The sequence below is a fragment of the Macaca nemestrina genome, chromosome 5 (assembly GCF_043159975.1).
Source record: "Macaca nemestrina isolate mMacNem1 chromosome 5, mMacNem.hap1, whole genome shotgun sequence".
Classification (NCBI taxonomy): Eukaryota; Metazoa; Chordata; class Mammalia; order Primates; family Cercopithecidae; genus Macaca; species Macaca nemestrina.
Genome location: NC_092129.1, coordinates 120,576,672 through 120,597,965, shown reverse-complemented (window position 1 = coordinate 120,597,965; position 21,294 = coordinate 120,576,672). Strand labels below are relative to the sequence as shown.

At 33.0% G+C, this 21,294-nt stretch overlaps 1 protein-coding gene across 1 annotated transcript in view; it reads right to left on the bottom strand.

Moving 5' to 3' along the window:
• The window catches only part of LOC105479505 (eyes shut homolog), a 162,493-nt gene that overhangs the window by 27,512 nt on the left and 113,687 nt on the right, over positions 1-21,294 (bottom strand). Inside the window, exon 5 of the mRNA XM_071096912.1 lies at positions 19,680-19,794. Coding sequence (XP_070953013.1) covers positions 19,680-19,794 — 115 coding nt within the window. The remainder of the gene's footprint in view (positions 1-19,679; positions 19,795-21,294) is intronic.

Here is a 21,294-nt window from a genome sequence, read left to right as displayed (position 1 = left end):
TGAGAGGAGTAATTTTGGTAAGCAAACAGTGAAATTAAGACAAAGATAAAATAGTTTCACAATGACAGTAAAAAGAAACAAGAGAATCAAGAAAATTGTCTGTAAAAAGTAATCTATTTCTTATATCTCATGTCACATCAGAAATAAGCAAATTTTGCAGTATCAAAGTTTTGTGCTTTTTATTTGATTGACACAAAATACATATTCATAACAATTTTATAACCTTAACTAACTGATTTATCATTTTATATGCCAAATATATTCAATGTTGCTTTCCTTAAGGCTTTTCTATTTCATAAAGGAAAACTGATTTTGATTGCTAGTATGAAGAGGATTTTAAAACAACTCTAGATGCTGATTTCTTATTTCAGCAGCAACCTTTCTTAGGAAAGATAATGATTTCCATTAGAAATCCTACTTTTCATTATGTATTAAGCATTGTAAACTTCTCTTTCTTAAAGAAACTGTATCATGAAATTATGGCATATACCTATTATTACAGCATCTGGATTTCCTGGTGATTCTATTTATATTTATTTAAAGCATTTGTTAGTTTTTAAAAACTATACAGAACAATGAAAATAAATTCCTGTATATACTCAGATATTAGTAGTGGGAATACCTCACCTCTCTCTCTTTCTTTTTTTTCTTAGTATTTGTATGTGTGGCCATTTTACCATGTATGTGAATTCACTGTTGTTCAAATGGGTTCAAAAGCATTATCTCATTCTATTCATTTCATTGTTTTTTTAATAGCCTGGAAAGAATATTTGTATATTCACTTCTATACTTCAGATAAGGAAATAAAAAGTATAGATTTCTTTTCAGCTCACACACCTCAATTCTCACAGGTCTAAGACATAAAACCTTTATACTCAGGTTTCAAATCTCATCAATTATTACTTTATTTTTAAATTTATTCCCTATTCCCCAATAAAAATATTTTCAATGGAAGTTTTAATTGACACACAGAAACTATTATCATTAAAAATTTGAAGCATATAACCTTATAATTCTGAGGTTTTATTGTTTTAATGACACCACCTTCTTGCTTTGGCATCACTTATTCACTTATCCGTCTGAAGTACTAATACATTATTAACAGCTTATTTCTAAAATATTGTATTCAACCCAGTCGAAAGAAATGTAATGATCTTTTAAAAAGCAATGATAAATTTACATAAATTAATGTTCAATTTTCACTCATAGTCAAACACTTCTATGGAAAATTAATAAAGTAAAATCAATAGCAAATATATTATTTAAATTAATAACTATAAGGTTTTATTAATATAACTATATATTAATAAAAATAATGCTAAAAATAGCATTATTTTTCCTCTAGCTCTTCTGAGTAGCACCTAAATTTAGGAACTGTACCAAAAAAGGTAAAATAATACAAAATAAAAAACAAAGCTGGCCTATTTTGGCTCTCTGGGGATCAAGGGAAATATGATTTTAACAGATAATTCTCAAGCAGTTTGGGAAATTATATGAGATCATTTTTTGGTCTCCTGTTATTATTTTAACATTTTTCCATAAATCACAGTAGTTGCTGACAATTCCATGACCATACCATATTCTAGAGAAATGTGAAAATCCAACAAATATTCTCTGAAATACAACTCTTCTCCAGCTGTTATGCTAAAAAGAAACACAAAATTTAATGACAGCATCCTTGATCTCACTGAGCTCACAGTCTAATGTGTGTTTACAGTCATCCCAAGAAGTCCCATTTAGTGTAGTCAGTGCTGTGTAGAAGACAGTATTCCAAACAATGGGAATAGAAAGGAAGAAGCAGTTGACATAATCACAAATGTTACGAGGTAGTTTCATTCTGGATGAAGGCATGTATTGGGCTATACATGAAATAGGAAAGGCATTCTTTTCCATATTGCCATCTATATTTCTACATATAGAATTGTGACTGGAGTTCAAGGAATGGTAGGTGACCATAAATTATTGAATATGTGTCCTTTTACCAAAGACACTATAATTAACTAATTTCTAAATTTCCTTTAGAAATATTAATATATGGATACGTGAGTGATCAATGTAATTTAATGACTTGTGAGGTGACTGACAGGAATTTCTTTCTTTTTTCTTTCCTTTGTTCCTTCCTTTGTTCGTTCGTTCTAATTTTTTTTTTTTTTTTTTTTTTAAGACAAGGTCTGTCTCTCTTCCCATCGCCCAGGCTGGAATGCAGTAGTGCTATATCTGCCCACTGCAACAACCTCTGTCTCCTGGGCTCAAGCCTCTTATTTTCTAATTATGAGAAAATGACTCAAGAAATTGAGCAAATATTGGAATGTTTCATGACTGTGAAGAAATGTACACTATTCGAAAACATATATGAGTAACTATTATTCACAATCTGTAGTATCCCATCAAAGTTCACAACAGCTAATGGCCAGAGAACCTGCTCTTCCCCTATTTTCATTTATTTCCTTTTAAAGATTTCTTTGATTTTCAAAAGTATTACTACAAGAACAAAAATGTGGCTAATTCATCACCAAGTATTTAATTTTCTTGTTTTAAGACATGATAATCACTATTATTCAAGATCACTTCTTTATTCAAAATGTTTTTATTGTGAGTATGCTCTGGGGACTTATTAATCACATATGGCACAAAGAAAGCAAAAGAACAAAATTGTCCCAGTTCTCTTAGATATAACTTTAAAATGAACACAAATAAACAATGAAAATCTCACAATTCCTAAAGGCAATACATTCTAGGACATCATTAATCCAAGACGCTGAAAGTTGAGTGTGTCATTTAAACACACCTAGATATATGTTACTATTTGGGAGTAAAGTAAAATTGACATATATGTATTTATGTGCATGTGTATATATGCGTATGTGTGTTTGTATAAATGTATATACACAGGCATATACATTACATATATACATATATGTATGTATACACATGATATGTTATTATATATACACATATATGTATGTGTACACTTATATGTATGCCTATATATGTAATGTATGTGCATGTGTTTATATGTAATTTTTTTTTACAGGTGCTTAAAGTATTTTCTTCTTAGGAGACAGTTTCTTCCCCTTCCTAAATATATACATTTTATTTAAAAATTTCTATATTGTATTTTATATCACTGTAGACAAAGTGTAATATTCTCCAGTGCTATATTGTTCTCTGGTTCTGATGTATTTATTTTTTCTCAAGGGCTTTCATTTTTAAACTTTATAAATACAGTGTCTCTTACTAAACTCTTATCATTACTTTAAATTCAAAAAAAGAAAAGCTATGGGAAATCTTTAGAGTGAAGTCACCCTTTTCAACAGGAAATCAAGCAGTCTCAAAGAACCATGAAAATGATCTGATTGTGTTTAGTCCTAAATCAACTTTTAGCTGCTGGGCTAAAAATGCCTTTGCCATGACATTAAACCTTTGTAATTGTCTCTCACATATTACATAGACTTGCATGCCAAATGTCATTCAACTTCAGGAATGAATGTGATCAACATGGGCTGCAAAAGAAGATAAATGATTACCTTAATGATTTAAAATAATATTAAAACTCTTTTTTTTTTCCTTTTTGTAGTTACATCTTCCTTTTGTTCTTATAGGCTACATAACATCTATTTGTTTCATTCTTCTAACAAACAAATGACTGTAGAAAACCAAAATCCCTATTTTCCCTTCCCAGATAATTGCTAATGCAAACTTCTTATAAAAGTGGCATAATATTAAATAAACAATTAATGAAGCAATTAAACTTTAGGTTCAAGATAACCTACATTGACTCTACCCATTTTTTGTTACAGTTATATTTAATCATTTCAGAAGATAGAAAAAAAATCTCAACTCCTTTAAATGTACATCATTTTGTTTCCACAATATTGTAAATGTTCTGATTGATGTTGTTTTTCATGGCATAGACAGATATATTTGATAACGTTGCCATCTCAGGAAGAGTACATCTTTAACAGACTAAAAATGACTTTAATGTTCTTTTTAATTTTCATAATTAGTTAAAAATTAGATTGAAAATTGATGATTTAATTCTTTTAATACAAGTCAAGTTTATTTAGTAGCATTTATTTAGATTACTTCAATCTATCAGTATTTTACATTTTGTTATTTAACTAAAAACTTCAGTTAAATATATGTGTCACATATTTTTTCCAATTGTAGATGTGTATGTGAACTAAATTTTCCCTCAAAATACCTTATTATAATTTTTTCAATATCATTTTTGTATAATTAAACTTTACTCCACTGATTTCAGTTTATAAACTCAGAAAACGACTTTAAATATATTCTTGCATTGATTTTCTCTATTTTAATGTAATTCTCTTTTTTATTGTGCTACCATAATATCTTAATTATTGGGGCTTTATAATTAATTTTTTCACCTGGTATTCCAAGTACTTCTTTGGTAGTTTTTCAAAGTTTCCTTATATATTTTTTAATTTGTTTTTCCAAATAAACTCTTGGATATTTTTTCTTAAATATCTCTCATACGTAAATTATTAAATAATGTCTGATACATTACATCGTTTGATTTTGTCTGTGCAAATTTTTGAAACTGTAGGGTAATATGATTTTTCTCAGGCTTTGACTAAAAATATAATCAACTAAATGTCTTTTTTTTTCAATTCATGGTAGAACATTGATTAGAACATTTCCTTCCATAAGGAGTAGTAAACAATCAACTTCAGAATGATATTAGTCATTACATAGGAAACATTTACAGATATACTAGAGTAATAACACAGAAATACAAAATGAATAAAACTTCAAAATATGATAATCTTGCATGAGTTGAAAAATTTTTTTTCAGATAGTCCACTCATTACAGACATGTGCTTCAGATGTATTTTAACCCATGGCCCTCATAAAAGAGATCAAGTTGAACTATACTAAAAATATTAAGACTCATTATGATATCCTTCTCTTTGGGTTTGATTCTAGGTAATTTTATAATTATTTCAGATATTTCTTACATCTACCTTTTATATCAGGCATTTTAACGGATAGTTCACAGACAATGTTCTCTTCTTGGTTAATTTGGGTACTTTTAAAGTTCAGCTCCTTCACCCAGGATGACACCATGGAGCTCTCAACATCTTTACTTAAAGAGATAGGATACATGTATTAAAACAAGTACTTGGCCAAGTAGAATATTATGGAGTTAGAGGAGAGGTGGCTAAATTTAGAAAAAAATGAAATATGTTTCTTCTGATTTCTAAATTCACTATTCAAATGCGAAAAGTAAGTTTTTCTTTTGATGAAAATCTGAGTGATAGTGTGTATCAAGCATTTTTGGTACAATTGCATAATTAAACTCTCCACCTCATTTTAAGGAGTTCTGGTCATCTGCATACTGTCAAAGGATTTTTTGTGAGTTGAGATACATTGCTTAAAAAAAGTCTTCCTAACTCTGAAGAGCAGCTGGAAAAATAAACAGTCAGGACTTCAGGCAACTATCAATCTAGGGAAACTTGGTAGCCAACAAAGAATGAATAAATTCCTTCCTCTGTTCTCATAACAAAAGTAAGAATACTCAAGGACTGACCTATATTTGCTAATAGTAAGCTTATCCAAAGTATATACGATAGCAACAACCAACAAAAATCTCACTCATATTTTTTCCAGGATCTGGGAAGATTCCTGTTTTGGCCCTCCATCTGCCTGCACTTCTTACGCCTGAAATAATTTTCTGCCTGATCCCAGATTTAGATAGGAAATGATTATGAAGAACTGAGCAAAAGATAGACAATATTAACCTGTGGATCTCTGTCTCTGTGTCCTATATCTCCCCCTGTGGGAGTGTGTATATGTGGTCAGTCCCTCCTCAGTAATAGGTGGACACTATTTTCAAATCTAAACTTTCAGCAATTGATGTTAGGTTTCTCTTTTATCTTTTATTTTGTTTGCAATTAAAGTTAAGAGATATATATATATATATATATCTCTCTCAGTGAGTGACTATTACAAAGCATAAGGTAAGATCATGGTCTGTCTTGTTCAACATTGTGTGCCTGGAGTTGAGAGGTTCCATAATGTAATATTTTCAATATTCTTTCAATGAGATGTACTAGTTACATAGCACTAAGAGATTATAAAAGAATTAGAGAGATGTTTTCCCTAAAGACAAGTGACTAAAGATTTTGCCAAAACTTACTGAGGCTAAATAAAATTACTTAGTCCATAGGCTTCTTGTAATACCTGTGATTACATCTGCAATCAGAATGTTGGCTGTCTAGTAAATTATGCATGATTCTCACTTTGTAACATGGATTGCCTTATTTTTTAAATCAGTGTTTCTGTTGACTTTTGAGTACAAGGTGAAAACATGACTTTGCAATTGTTAAAGATAACATAAGAATCATGTAGACACCAATTTCTAAACATTAGATGTTCATATTGTGAAGAACACCAGTTAGTGCCTTTTGTGTAAACCAAACCTAGTTTAATGCCTGTTACTCCAACCAAACAACTGTTAGGATCCTTTTTCATTCTCAAGTGTGTCTTAATGAGGATAATAAATTAGTGAAGTATGTACACATACAGGATATGCCATTAGCACGGGCTATTCCTGAGTTAGAAATGGGACAGCAAAATGTTACAAGCCAATATCTCATTTGTGAAAGTCTGCTGTTTCCATAAGCAGTTGACAAATGGATCTTCTAAATGTGCCAACCATGTCAAGGTAAATGCAGAATTTTAACTAATGAAATTTAAATCCATTTGTTCTGAGATACTCAACTAACCAATCATCTTGCTGCTTTTGGTTTTTCCCGATCGACACCCAATCCACTTGTATCAGTTATTTCCGTTGGATCTAAAACTCAGCTAAGACTAAAAATGACTGCTAAGAATAAATCTAGATTGACTTATTTTGTGTATTTTATATACGTTTTTTAGAGAGGACCTATCACCATATTTAGTTTCAAAATTATGTGTTCAGTTAGAGAGCTTCTTTAATGATTTTCAGCTAACAAGTTTACTTTGGTGTTACAAATAAATTTTCTTGAAGCCTTTGTGAATTTGCTTTTTATTGCTACTGTACAGAAACACTGCAAATGTAGTGGCATAAAACAACATTTATTCTCTAACATTTCTGGAGGTCAGAAATCTGGAATCAGTCTTACTGATGTAAAGTCAAGATGTCAGCAAACTGGCTGCTTCTGCAGGTTCTGAGTAGAAAATCTGTTTCTTTATGTTTTTTTCAGCTTCTATTGGTAGCCTATCTTATTTGGCTTGCACCTTCCTTCCTTCCTTCAACTTTAAAAGATAACACTCCAAATCTCTGCTTTGCTATCATATCAAGTTCTCTGTCTCTGATTCTGTATGCAACTTTTTAATATGGACCTTCGTGATTATATCAGGCCCCATCTGATAATCAGAATAATCTCTTCATCTCAAGATACTTATCTTCAACGTATCTGCAAAGTCCCTTTTGCGTGTTAGATAACGTCCATAGGTTATGGGAATTGGGACAAAGAGGAAAATTTGGGTACCATTATTCAGCCCAGCATACTCTGGATGCCCAGAAACTGTTGAAGAAAGTTTATGTTCTGGTTTCTTTCCCAAATAGTTGTGAAACTCCTTCTAAAGTACTGAGTCTTAGCAGATGTACAGATAGTATGGCTCTAAATCCTGTTAATAAACATATTGGTAGAATAGCTGCTTCATAAGGATCCAAAACAAAATGTGAAATAGGTTCACATAAATAACCCTATCTTATTTTGTTTTTCTTTCACAAATGGTTTATTCTTAAGCATAGCAGGCAAATTTTTAAATAATACAACTTGTTTAAAAAGTTTTTTTCCAATTATTTTTCCTGTTCCAGCACTGGTAAAGACATAGTGACATCCTCAGTTTCTCTAAGACATTTAAAATGTTTATATGCTCCCTTTAAATATGAATGTTTTAACTATTCACAACCATTGCACTAATTTGAATGAATCAATCTCGATCTGTCACTTCTTATATTTTAGCTATTTTAATTTACTTTATCACCTACAAAAGTTCTGCTGAAAACAAGCAAGATAAAAGATAAACTTGCAACTCCTTTGGTGCTTACTCTTATAAGTGGATACTAGCATAAAAATCAAGTTTAAAAGTGTGAGAGAAGAAGTTTATGAATTCATTATTAGAGGTCTCCTTTAAATATTTCCTACTGTATAGCCAATATCAATCATTGTAGCCAATCAACAGAAAACTTGTGAAATTATTAAAGTACTTCTCATTGGAAATCTGTTAATTTACATATCATGTATGTAGAGCTAAATTTGGCATAGCACTAATTCCTGAGCATTTCTGTACCAGTCCATTCTCATGCTGCTAATAAAAACATACCTGAGACGGGGTAATTTGTAAAGGATAGAGGTTTAATTACCTCACAGTTCAGCATGGGTAGGAAAGCCTCAGGAAACTTACAGTCATGGCAAAAGGGGAAGCAGATACGTCCTTTTTCACATGGCAGCAGGAAGGAGAAGTGTTGAGCAAAAGGGAAAAAAAGCCCCTTAAAAAAACCATCAGATCTTGTGAGAACTCACTCACTATCACAAGAACAGCAACATGGGTGTAACCACCTCCATGATTCAATTGCCTCCTACTGGGTCCCTCCTATAACACATGGGGATTATGGAAACTACAATTCAAGATGATATTTGGGTAGGGACACAGAATAACTATGTTAATTTCTATTTTTATCCTAGATCTATTAAGATACTGGTAAATTTCCTGTATATCAAATCCTTCACACATAATGGAAGTTACGTGGTAACTTTGATTTCTATTAATCTTTCTCAGTTGAACACATCTGAAACGTTATTATTGCTTGCTGCCTAGGAAAGGACAAACCAAAAAGGCCCAGATAATACTATTTAAGGTTGACCAAAAATAAAGTTTCTACCACTTTGAATGACTAACAATTTTATGGCAATAACACCACTTGAGAACGACTTAAACACGAATCCTGTGACAGATGCTTCTTATGTTATTTGAAATAATTCTTCCAAGTAAAAACACATTTTTGTTTGCTTATTTAAAATATGATAGTAATTTAAATTATTAAAATATATCATAGAACTAGAAAAACAGTAACATGTGCACATGAAAAATATTTAGAAGTGAACAGCTAGTGTGAGGATGCTGCTCTCTTTCAAGTAGTACTTTAAGCATAAGCCAACTTCCCTCCCAAGAGTCTGTACAAGAGCAAGGTAAACTACTCAATTAATGAAGTTGTTTCAGAGAGACATTGAAAATATGTCCATGAAAAAGAGAGAAGAGAGGAGATGTAAGGCATAGACCAGGACATGAATGAAATGGATCATGATCATGTGGTATTGTTGAAGCTATATCAGAACAATTCAGTGGCTATTTGATTTTGTTATTTTATGCTTAATACATCTGGAATCCTACCTTTCCCCCTGCCCCTCTTCTTAAAAATGAAGGAGAACAAGCTCTCTGTTATCACACAAGTTCATTCTACTTAACAAAAATCCTTCAAACTTTTCACCTACATGTCTAATAATATACATAGAGGAAAAAAGTCAAGCAAATTTAATGTAAGTTAGCATTTTAGAGGGAAGAACTGAAAAGAAAGTTTGTGACCAAGCAATTTATATATATACCATTCTGAACCAAAAGTGCTTAGTCTGTTCCAACAAAGCAAGAAAAATAACAAGAAAACAATTTGTCTTAACCAAATATGTGCACCTAACTCTCAGACGCAATGCCCACATGAACCAGAAAAAGATTTCCTAATCTGGAATCTATCTCATGTTATTATGGTCTGCTAGTCTGAAACAGAAGTTTTTCTTCTGTAAGTCTAGGTTCCCTAACTTTCATAAAGTTGTATGCATTTGATCTTTCCTTTTGTCTTACTATTTTCCACTTTCTACAACCTAAACTTCCTCTAAGGAAGAATTTTTCAACCACAACAATACTGGCATTTTGGATTCAATATTGCTTTACTGTAAGAAGCTCTCCTGTGCATTGTAGGATCCTTAGCAGCAAACTTGGCCTCTATAGCCAAACGCTAGTAACAGCCCTGATCTCTACTTGTGACAACCAAAAATGTCTCTAGACATTGCCACATATTACCTAGAGGGCAAAAATCACACTTGATTCCTCCAGGGATCTTCCTGGTTTTGACTCTAACTATTTCTTTTCAAAGATGTCTGTGACTCTCGGCACATATTACAGCACTGACAACCTAGTCCCTAAGCCTGAATAAACTGTCTCTGAAGACTGATAAAGAATGAATATATTAGCGTGTTTATTTGGTTTGGGGTGTAATCAGAAGCTATCTTTGGCAGATTAAAATGTAATTGGTGAGGTGATGGTCTCAGTATTTCTGTTTAATTCAGGCTTTAGTAGATCAGCATAGCATGAATTTCAGATTTTGCAATTTTGTGTACCTTTGTATACTAATATTTCGAGTGTCATAACATACTTAGCTTACCCAATGCTGCTTCTTTCTTTTCTTTCCTTCTTCCTTCCTCCCTCCCTCCCTCCCTCCCTCCCTCCCTTCCTTCCTTCCTTCCTTCCTTCCTTCCTTCCTTCCTTCCTTCCATCTTTCCTTCCTTTCTCTCTCTCTCTGTTTCTTTCTTTCTTTCTTTCTTTCTTTCTTTCTTTCTTTCTTTCTTTCTTTCTTTCTTTCTTCTTTCTTTCTTTCTTTCTTTCTTTCTTTCTTTCTTTCTTTCTTTCTTTCTTTCTTTCTTTCTTTCTTTCTTTCTTTCTTTCTTTCTTTCTTTCTTTCTTTCTTTCTTTCCTTCTCCCTCTGTTTCTCTTTTCCTTGTTTTCCTTTCTTTTTTTTTTTTTTTTTTTGAGACAGGATCTCACTCTGTTACCCCAGGATGAAGTGTAGTGGCACAACCATAGCTCACTGCAGCCTTAACTCCTGGGCTCAAAGTGATTATCACACTCCAGCTTCCCAAGTAGCTGGGACTATGGATATGTGCCACCAGACCACACAGATTGAAAAAAAAAAAAAAATAGAAATTGCAGCTCACTATCTATTCCAGGCTGGTCTCGAACTCCTGACCTCAAGCCATCCTTCCATTTCAGCCTCCTTGGTAGTTTGGATTACAGGCCTGGCTGTAATGCTTCTTTCTTTGATTGACTTTTATATATATATATATTTTTTTTACATAAAACCATAATGCAATTTTTTTATGCATCACTTAATTGTTCACACCTTTCAACACATGCATCTTTTCCCATATTCTATGTATTGCTATAAAATGGAATCTGGCTTTCCAGTCTTGGTCAAATTAGCTCTGACTATCTCCTTACTAAGAAAGAGTTCGCCTGGTCTGTTTATGTAGTCTGTGCACTTTCTATAAGGGAGTCCCTACAAATAGGGTTCCACCAACTACATTTGGCATAATTTGCCTTTAGGGCAATATTTCTTCCTTCCCTAGAAGACAATTAGTATCATACAAAGAAACAAATATATCTTTCTTCGTAGAGATTACATTTCAGCCTAATCTAGTCAATAAAAAGAATGTATGAAGAACTATGTTGTAAACTGGGAAGCCAGATGGCAATTAGTTGTTAAGAAAAAAAAAAAAAAAAAGAAAGAGGAGATGGTGCCTATCGGCTGGATGAGAGTATGGGAGTGTGGTTAGCCCTCCATCTCCATGAGTTCTGCATCCATGGATTCAACCAACTGTGGCTGAAAATATTTTTTAAGACAATTGATGGTGGCCTCTGTATGAAACACATATAGACTCCTTTTTCTTGTCATTATTCCTTTAAAAATAGAGTATAACAACATAGCATTTACTTTGTGTTAGGTATTACAAGTAATCTATAGATAATGTAAAGTATATGGGAGGATGTAGACAGGTTATATGCAAACACTGTATCCTTTAATATAAGAGACTGGAGCATCCATGAAGTTTCCAAGTAGGTGGGGGTCCCTAGTACCAACACTCCACGGATACCTAGGGAGGACTGTATTTAACATTTTAGATTGGGTTTCTAAAGAAGGACAAACTGAGAATGTAACATTTGAGAAAATACCTATGCAGAATGAAGAAACTGATGAATAATAAATGTGGGTGAAAATTTGGGTATAAATGCTTACAACAAAGGCCTCAAGCAGGAATATGTCTGAGTTCTTATGGGAACTTCCAGGATGATATCGTTGTTATTGTAGAGCAAACAAGGAGAAGTATGATAATATTGAGCCTCTGGTTAAAAGCTTACCTGGTTTCCTCTCTGCAAAGTTTAATTATGTGAGCCTTCAAATTCCTCTCTCTCTCTCTCTTTCTCTCCCTCTGTGTGTGTGTGTGTGTGTGTGTGTGTGTGTGTAATGGGGGAAGGGAGGCAAGGAGAGAGGGACAGACATAATGAAAGAGTGAGAGAGAGAGAGAGAGAGAGAGAGAGAGAGAGATTTTCTTTAGATTTTTCAATTGTTGCAACTGAAATTTAAAACTTTTAATCCTACCCAAATGCAAATTGTACTCATATGGAATTCTAATTCGAGCTTTACTTCTTTCAGCGTGAGTTTACATAAGTCACTCTTGTTGAAGATAATTGTAAAAAAAAAAAAAAAAAAAAAAAAAAAAGATTTAACTGGTGGATAGAAATAGAACACAGAAATAAAGCAGATGGTGAAGTTAAAGTAGATTAGTTTTAAATTTTATGTTTTTTGTCGGTTCTCTAATGAAGCCTTATAAGAGATTTAAGAAAACAAGATAAAACATAAACTGAATCCATAATTATATATGCACTCCTGAGCCAATTGCAAAAGAAGAGAACCAAAAGAGCTTTGTATAAAGCTCCAGTGCTATTTTCTTTGATGGTATAACAAAAAACAATCAATAATTTAAAGTCATAACATTAGGAAGCTATACAATATTTGAATAGACACAAACCAGAAATTGCATTTCTAACTATATGTATTATCCATCAAAATGAAAATAAATGTGTCAGTAAATTACTGAAACTATAAGGAAAAGAATGTCTGAATCATTGCTGTAAGGCATAATAAATAATATTTAATTGCATAGTACCTGTATTTTACAATTACAATGCGCATAATATCAAACATTTTAAAATGTATTGGATGTCATTTATTTATATAAACATGAAAATAACTACACTTTTTTGTTTTCTTTTTCTTCCACGAGCTCTTAATCTGTTCAATAGTTCATACTTATGTGATGGTGATTAGAAACCTAACACTCTCAATTGTAAAGCAACAATTGTTTTATCACTGAGGCCATTTATATTATTAATATTGAGAATGCAATTGACATTGTGAATGTGCTTAATTAGATATTCCTCATCACAGTTTCAATGACAAAGTTTGCCATCCTTATGCCACTTCAATTATAAAGAAAATGAATTGAAAATAGAGAAATTTAACTCATAATGAAGAGCATGGCTTAGAATTAATAAGGTTCTGACCTACAGGGTTTTTTCCTCTCCTCATATTTTCCAGCCTATTTTATTAATATCAATTTCCTAATCTTAATGTTACTATGAGGAATGTTTTATTCTTCATAGAACTTTCATTAAATGCATACTAAAAAAGAAACATATTTTTGTTCTCATTTTAATTTTAGTCTAATCCCATTAACCAGAGTAAACCACCGTCAAATTTGTTGGTTTATTTTCTTTTAGCTTATTTAATACACATCTGAATAAATACAAATTTCATCCTGGCCCCACTGGCCATCAAAACTCTGATTAAACTTGGTCTTATGTTAAATCCTCATACTAACGGAACCACTCTGTGAATTCCAAATCCATTTTCCTCCATGTTTCTCTTTGGATCCTTGCTTCGGTGTCCTTGTCTGTTTCAATTTGTCCCTGGGCCAGGCAGGTCACAGGCTTTGGATATTTTAATGTTTCCATCAAACCAAATCAAATATGCTAAGAAATTTTCATGTTAAATGCTAAATGAGAATGGGGATGGATGACATCAAATCCCACATCACCTTTTGCCATCTAAATGGCTCCCTTCCCTTATGCTTTCTGCTACTTGGGAAAGTCTCCGCTACTGATATGTATTTTCTAGTGTCTGTACCACTCTAAAAGGTAAAATCAATTTCTGAGGGAGCAGTCCTGGAATGACTTTTACCCTTTTCAGCACCTCAGAAAACACATAAAATTTATTTTTTTTTTACAAGCAGATAAATACATACAAATATCTAAAACAAAATAATAGAATGATACAACGGCTTCTCACAAAATATTTTAACTTGAGCATTTTCTTTTTTTTTTTTTTTTTTTTTGAGACGGAGTCTCGCTCTGTCACCCAGGCTGGAGTGCAGTGGCCGGATCTCAGCTCACTGCAAGCTCCGCCTCCCGGGTTTACGCCATTCTCCTGCCTCAGCCTCCCGAGTAGCTGGGACTACAGGCGCCTGCCACCTCGCCCGGCTAAGTTTTTGTATTTTTAGTAGAGACGGGGTTTCACTGTGTTAGCCAGGATGGTCTCGATATCCTGACCTCGTGATCCGCCCGTCTCGGCCTCCCAAAGTGCTGGGATTACAGGCTTGAGCCACCGCGCCCGGCCAACTTGAGCATTTTCAATGTGATTAACAAGCTTGAAAAACAAGGCCACACAGATTCATCTTCTATTATATGGATACACTATAATTTTTACTATTTTTGTTGTTTAATTTGATTTTCCTTTACAATAAATATTATAATGAATATTTTGTATGCATGTTTTATATAATCTTTTAAATTTACTTTGGATATTTCTGAATTATTACAGGTTGAAAAATTTCCGGCACATACTGCTCTACCGCCATTCAGTGAGCTTATTACAAGTCATATTTTTCCTGGATACGTGTGAACATGCTGTCTCAATTTTCCTTTGTGATACAGAAATATAAACTGTGTATACTTTAATGTTCTGTGATATGAATATATAAAATGATAGCTTCATATTGCCTTAAACAATATTTCATTAACTTTTTGACAGTTTGGATTACCAGATGTGGTAAGATGGCTGAATAGGAAAAGCTCCGGTCTGCAGCTCCCAGCAAAACTAATGCAGAAGGCGAGTGATTTCTGATTTCTGCATTTCCAACTGAGGTACCCTGTTCATCTCACTGGGACTGGTTAGGCAGTGGGTGCAGCCCATGGAAGGCGAGCAGAAGCAGGGTAGGGCATTCCTTGCATGGGAAGTGCAAGGGGTCAGGGACATCCCTAGGCTAGCCAAGGGAAGCCATGACGGACTGTGCCATTGTGTCTGGAATTGGTGGGTTCTTGGTCTCACTGACTTCAAGAACGAAGCTGCGGACCCTCGCGGTGAGTGTTACAGTTCTTAACGATGGTGTGTCTGGAGTTTGTTCCTTCTGATGTTCAGATGTGTCTGGAGTTTCTTCCTTCCGGTGGATTCGTGGTCTTGCCGGATTTAGGAGGAAAGCTGCAGACCTTTGTGGTGAGTGTTACAGCTCATAAAGGTGGTGGGGACCCAAACAGTGAGCAGCCCCAAGATTTATTGGAAACAGCGACAGAATGAAGATTTCACAGTGTGGAAGGGAACCTGGAGTGGGTTGCAACTGCTGGCTTGGGCAGCCTGCTTTTATTCCCTTATCTGACCCCATCCCCATCCTGCTGATTGGTCCATTTTTCAGAGAACTGTTTGGTCCGTTTTGACAGGGTGCTCATTGGTTCATTTACAATCCTTTAGCTAGACACAGAGTGCCAGACAGAAAAGTTCTCCAAGTCCCCACTTGATTAGTTAGACACAGAATGCTGATTGATGCCACAAGGAAGGGGAGGAAGTAAGTAAGATCAGAGCAGAATTTAAGGAGACAGAGACACGAAAAACCCTTCAAAAAATCTTTGAATCAAAGAACTGTTCTTTTGAAAAGATTAACAAAATAAATAGACCACTAGCCGGATTAAATAAGGAGAAAAGTGAGAAATCTAGCCATCTGACAAAAGGCTAATATCCACAATCTACAAGGAAGTTAAACAAATTTACAAGAAAAAAACAACCTCATAAAAAAATGGGCAAAGTTTATCAACAGACACCCGTCAAAAGAAGTCATTTATGCAGCCAACAAACATATGAAAAAAGCTCGTCATCACTGGTCGTTAGAGAAATGCAAATCAAAACCACAATGAGATACCATCTCACACCAATTAGAATGATGATCATTAAAACGTGGAAATAATAGATGCTGGCGATGATATGGAGAAATAGGAACACTTTTACACTGTTGATGGGAGTGTAAATTAGTTCAACCATTGTGGAAGATAGTGTGGTGATTCTTCAAGGATCTAGAATTAGAAATACCATTTGACCCAGCAATTCTATTACTGAGTATATACCCAAAGGATTATAAATAATTCTACTATAAAGACACATGCATACGTATGTTTATTACAGCACTATTTACAATAGCAAAGACTTGGAACCAACCCAAATGCCCATCAATGATAGACTGGATAAAGAAGATGTGGCACATATACACCATGGAATACTATGCAGTCATAACAAAAGAATGAGTTCATGTATTTTGCAGAGACGTGGATGAAGCTGGAAACCATCATCCTTAGCAAAGCAACATAGGAACAGAAAAGCAAACATTCATAAGTGGGAGTTGAACAATGGGAACAAATGGAGACAGGGAGGGAAACATTACACACTGAGGCACATCAGGTGGGGTGGCGCGAAGGGGAGGGAGTGTATTAGGACAAATACCTAATGCATGTGGGGCTTAAAACCTAGATGAGGAGTTGATAGGTGCAACAAACCACCATAGTACATGTATACCTATGTAACAAACTTTTACATTCAGCACATGTATCCCAGAACTTAAAGTAAAATAAAATAAAATAAAATTTAAAAATTTGAGACAGTTTGAACACTTAAAATGTGTATTTACCTTTTATTTTCATTGATATCTAAAGATTGTCTATACAATATATATTTTCTAATTTTATTTCTTTCCCTTTAAAAATGGACAATATAACTCAGATATAGTTTTGCACGAAGAAACAAATACACCCCACCATGAAAGAGAATTTATTAATTTATTAATTTTAAGAATTTTAAAAATCAGAATTTTACAATTTCTGATTTTTAAGTTTTAAAGTCTATTTTACATAAAAGTAAGGTAGGCATCAACCAGTTTTTGATTAGTACTTCTCTCGATTTTTTCCATCATTTTGTTTCAATAAAGACATCATTTTGTTTCAATAAAGACATTTTATTTCATATTATCTCATGTGAACAACACATACCTCTATTATGATTAAGTTTACTTCCAATGTAAATTTAGATGGGTAATCCCTGGTTATTATCTTTGTAAAAATTATTTTGATGCACAGAAGTTTTTAAACTTAATTAAGTTCAATAAACCATTTAATTTTGTGCCCTATCTAACAAAGTTTAGTCTAATGCATGGTCATAAAGAACATCATCCTTTTTTTTTTTGTTTTGTTTTGTTTTGTTTTGTTTTGTTTTGTTTTTTTGCTCCATTTTATTCTCTAGAAGTTTTATAAATTTCTCTTTTACTCTCAGGTTTATGCTTCATGTAAAATTAATTATTGTGTGGTTTGAGGTAGGGGGTATGGAGTCACTTTTTTTCCAAGTGTGTTTTAATAAGAAGATGTTCCTTTGTTCATTAAATTATCTTGGTGTTTTTGAGATAGAAAGAAATTTCCCTGTGGATCTATCTTTGAACTCGCCTTTCGTGTGCGTGTGTGTGTGTGTGTGTGTGTGTGTGTGTGACATCTTCTAGTTCATCCTTATGCTATGTATTATTCAGGGTTCCCTAGAGGGACAGAACTAAGAAGATAGATTTATATCAAAGGGGAGTTTATTAAGGAGTATTAACTCACATGATCACGGGGTCCCACAACAGGTTGTCAGCAAGCTGAGGAGCAAGTAAGCCAGTCTGAGTCCCAAAGCTGAAGAACTTGGAATCCAATGTTCGACAGCAGGAAGCATCCAGCACAGAAGAAAGATGTAGGCTGCGAGGCTAAGCCAGTCTAACCTATTTATGTTTTTCTGCCTGCTTTATATTTTGGTCATGCTGGCAGATGATTAGATGGTGCCCACCGAGATTGAGGGTGGGTCTACCTTCCCCAGCCCACAGACTCAAATGTCAATCTCCTTTGCCGACATCCTCACAGACACACCCAGGGTCAATACTTGGCATCCTTGAATCCAATCAAGTTGACACTCAGTATTAAGCATCACATGCCAGTACCACACTGCCTTGATACTCTAGCTTGAAAATAACTCTTGAAATCATGTTCGTAAAATCCTTCAAATTTGCTGTTATTTTTGATTACTTAGCTATTTGAGGTCCTTTGATGTTTCATATCAGTTTTATAATCAGCTTGCCTATTTCTACAAAACACTTGTTAATATCAGTAAGAAGAGAGGATATCATAAAATATTAATTTTTCTAATTCATAAATATATTATAACTTTATTTATAGGGCATATTTAATTTCCCTCTGTTATCTTTTTTTTTAGTTTTTAACATAGAGGTCTTGGCCACATTTTGTTAAACATTTTCTGAAGTGCTTTGATACACTTATAATCATACTTTTTTCACTTTTATAGTATTAATTTTTAGTTTCATGTCTTAATTCATTGTTGTTATATTACAAAAGCACTACTGGTTTCTAAAAAAATTATATTGAATCCTGGAATTTTGCCATATTTAACTTGTTAGTTCTACTTTTTAATTTTTATAGCTTTCTAATGAATAGTAATGAGGTATGCTTATCACAACCGTACTACTTTTATTTATTCTATCTTCATGTTGTAGTTATTTTTCTTGCCGTATTTCTCAAAAAAAGTATTTTTTGAAAAACAAAACTTTGCAGAAACATTGGAAGTCCCCTTTGTACTCTCCCTGATTTCATTCTCCCATCTACCTCCCTATAGGTTGCCTTTCAAATAAAGCTGGTGTGTGTAATCCTCAAGCTTGTGTTTATACTTTTGATATACATTTATGTAATTACAGAAGCATGTATACATTTGTTTTACAACTTTGAGTAATATTGTCACACTGTACATGAATAACATTTTCAAATTCAATATTTTTATATTTGTAAGAATTAATACATATAGCTATTGTCTATTCATTTTAACTAGTTTTTAAAATTCCATTGTAAGACTACACCATGATGAATTTGTCCATTCTCTTATGTACAAGGTTTTGTTTCAGATTTGAAGTGAAAATTCCTGTGTATGTCTGTCTTAGTAAATACCTGATAATTTCTCCAATAGACACACCTATAAATAACATTGCTAGGTTGTAAAATATCCCTTACCATGTGTAGCACAGATATTTTGTATTTGTAAATTAATTTCAAAAACTATTCACTAAAAAAAGCATATTTTGTGGACCCTAACAATCACTAGACTGATTTTATTTCTCATCTAGTTAAAGAGCTTAAAGTATTAGTAACTGGGGTTTTATATACTAAGAGTTGTATCACCAGGACTCAATTAGCTTTACACTTACTTTATAATAAAAACACCTCCTAGAACATTTATTAATTCCCTCCCAACATAATTCTTATAAATTAAAACCCCTATTGCTAAGCTTTACAGAAGTCATATTTAAATATACATATAAGGATATATTTCTCTGGCTAAGATTAATAGGAATATTTGAAATATAGACTGACTGAATCTATTGTATTTTGAAGTGCTAAATTATGTTGCCATGTATTAAATTACTTACTTTGAATCTTCCAATTATATTGAAACACCATTCTTCATTCAGACAGTTGATGCTGAGCAGTTTACAGTGGTCAATTACTTTCTCACAGTTTTTTCCAGTAAATCCTGACATACAGCTGTAAATACATCAGTATAAATTAGAAAAAATATAATTTAAATATTTTCAGAAAAGCCTATTAACATTATTCCAAAGGAACAAGGCTTTGTTTAAATTATATGGTATTATTAATCATTTTTTTCCTACATACCTGTGATCTTAGCCAAAAACCTCATATTTTTGTATTTGGAAAGAATTATAGTAAACTACATTTTCAATGTATGCTCTTAATAATCTCTTTTGGGAATTTAAGAATAAAATCAACTTTGGCCTAAACTGATAATTAACAATACAATATATGTTTTGGAAAAGTACTGAAATGTGAAGAAAAAAGATGACAAATGTGATTTTTTAATGTTTAGTAGAGCCATTATATAGCGATGATGTGCTAGCAGGCTTTAATCACGACTACATGAATTTGAGACAGGATAGAGTGCCGGTGGATGATAATGGTCTAGTTATAGATGAGCTACTTAGAGGACTTCTGTTTGTTAGTTGTCATTCTTACAATTGTTTTTCAAACAATCTATATTCCAGTCTACTGTACTTCATTAACTGAAATCTACTAGTTGCTAAAGAACACGCACTGGTGTTCTGGCTTCCACTGCCCTCACTTCTCCTTAATTTGCAGGAAATACTACTGTGCCTTAAATCATATTTAGTAAACTTTCTAGTATAAAATAAATGGAGCCCCAAATGAAATACTGTTTTTTCTAATGTAAACACCAAATATTTTAAGACCAAAAATATCACTTCTCATGACTTTAAGTTGGTAGAAGCTATTTATTAATGAATGGAATTTAACTATGTATTTATTGTTTTAAATCTGTTATAAGAACAAAAAATAATTTCATAAAAGGGATCAAAGGCCTTGTTGGCACAATTTCACTGAAATAGCATCAATAAAATGCCTTAGTAATTTATCTTTCCTGTAGTTTGAGGCACACAGCTATGCATTTTCATCTTGCAGAATTAAATTATTTCTCCATTTATATCAGAAATAATCATCCAGTTTTTTTTTTTCAGCACCCACCACATGCCAGCCACTAGGCTAATTACTTTTACATAATTTTCTTATGTTCTCATTCAATTCTTGTAAGTTGTGAAATATATTTATTATTATTTATCACTTTTATAAATGAGGAAACATACTCATAGAAATTACATTAGTTGCTTTGGCCATATTACTTAAAAATTTTAGAGTGGTTAATAAAATTAAATTTGTCCTAACTTTAAGTGTATTATACTCTGCTATTTCATAGATGAAAATCTTTATGTATTTTACTCTACTACTCCACAGACAGTAAGATATATTTACTTTACATCTCTCATTCGGAGGGCCTAGCTAGATATACAGAAATCACTCCAAATACCAACTTAATGAAAGGTAGCATCCCTTCCTATTGAGGATGAGCATGTAGTAGCATAGAGAAGAAGAGAAGAGCTTTAGCATATCCTAAAAGTTGATGAGTTTCAATTTTCCTTTTGAGTTAGAATGGACTGAATTGGCCAACAGCAG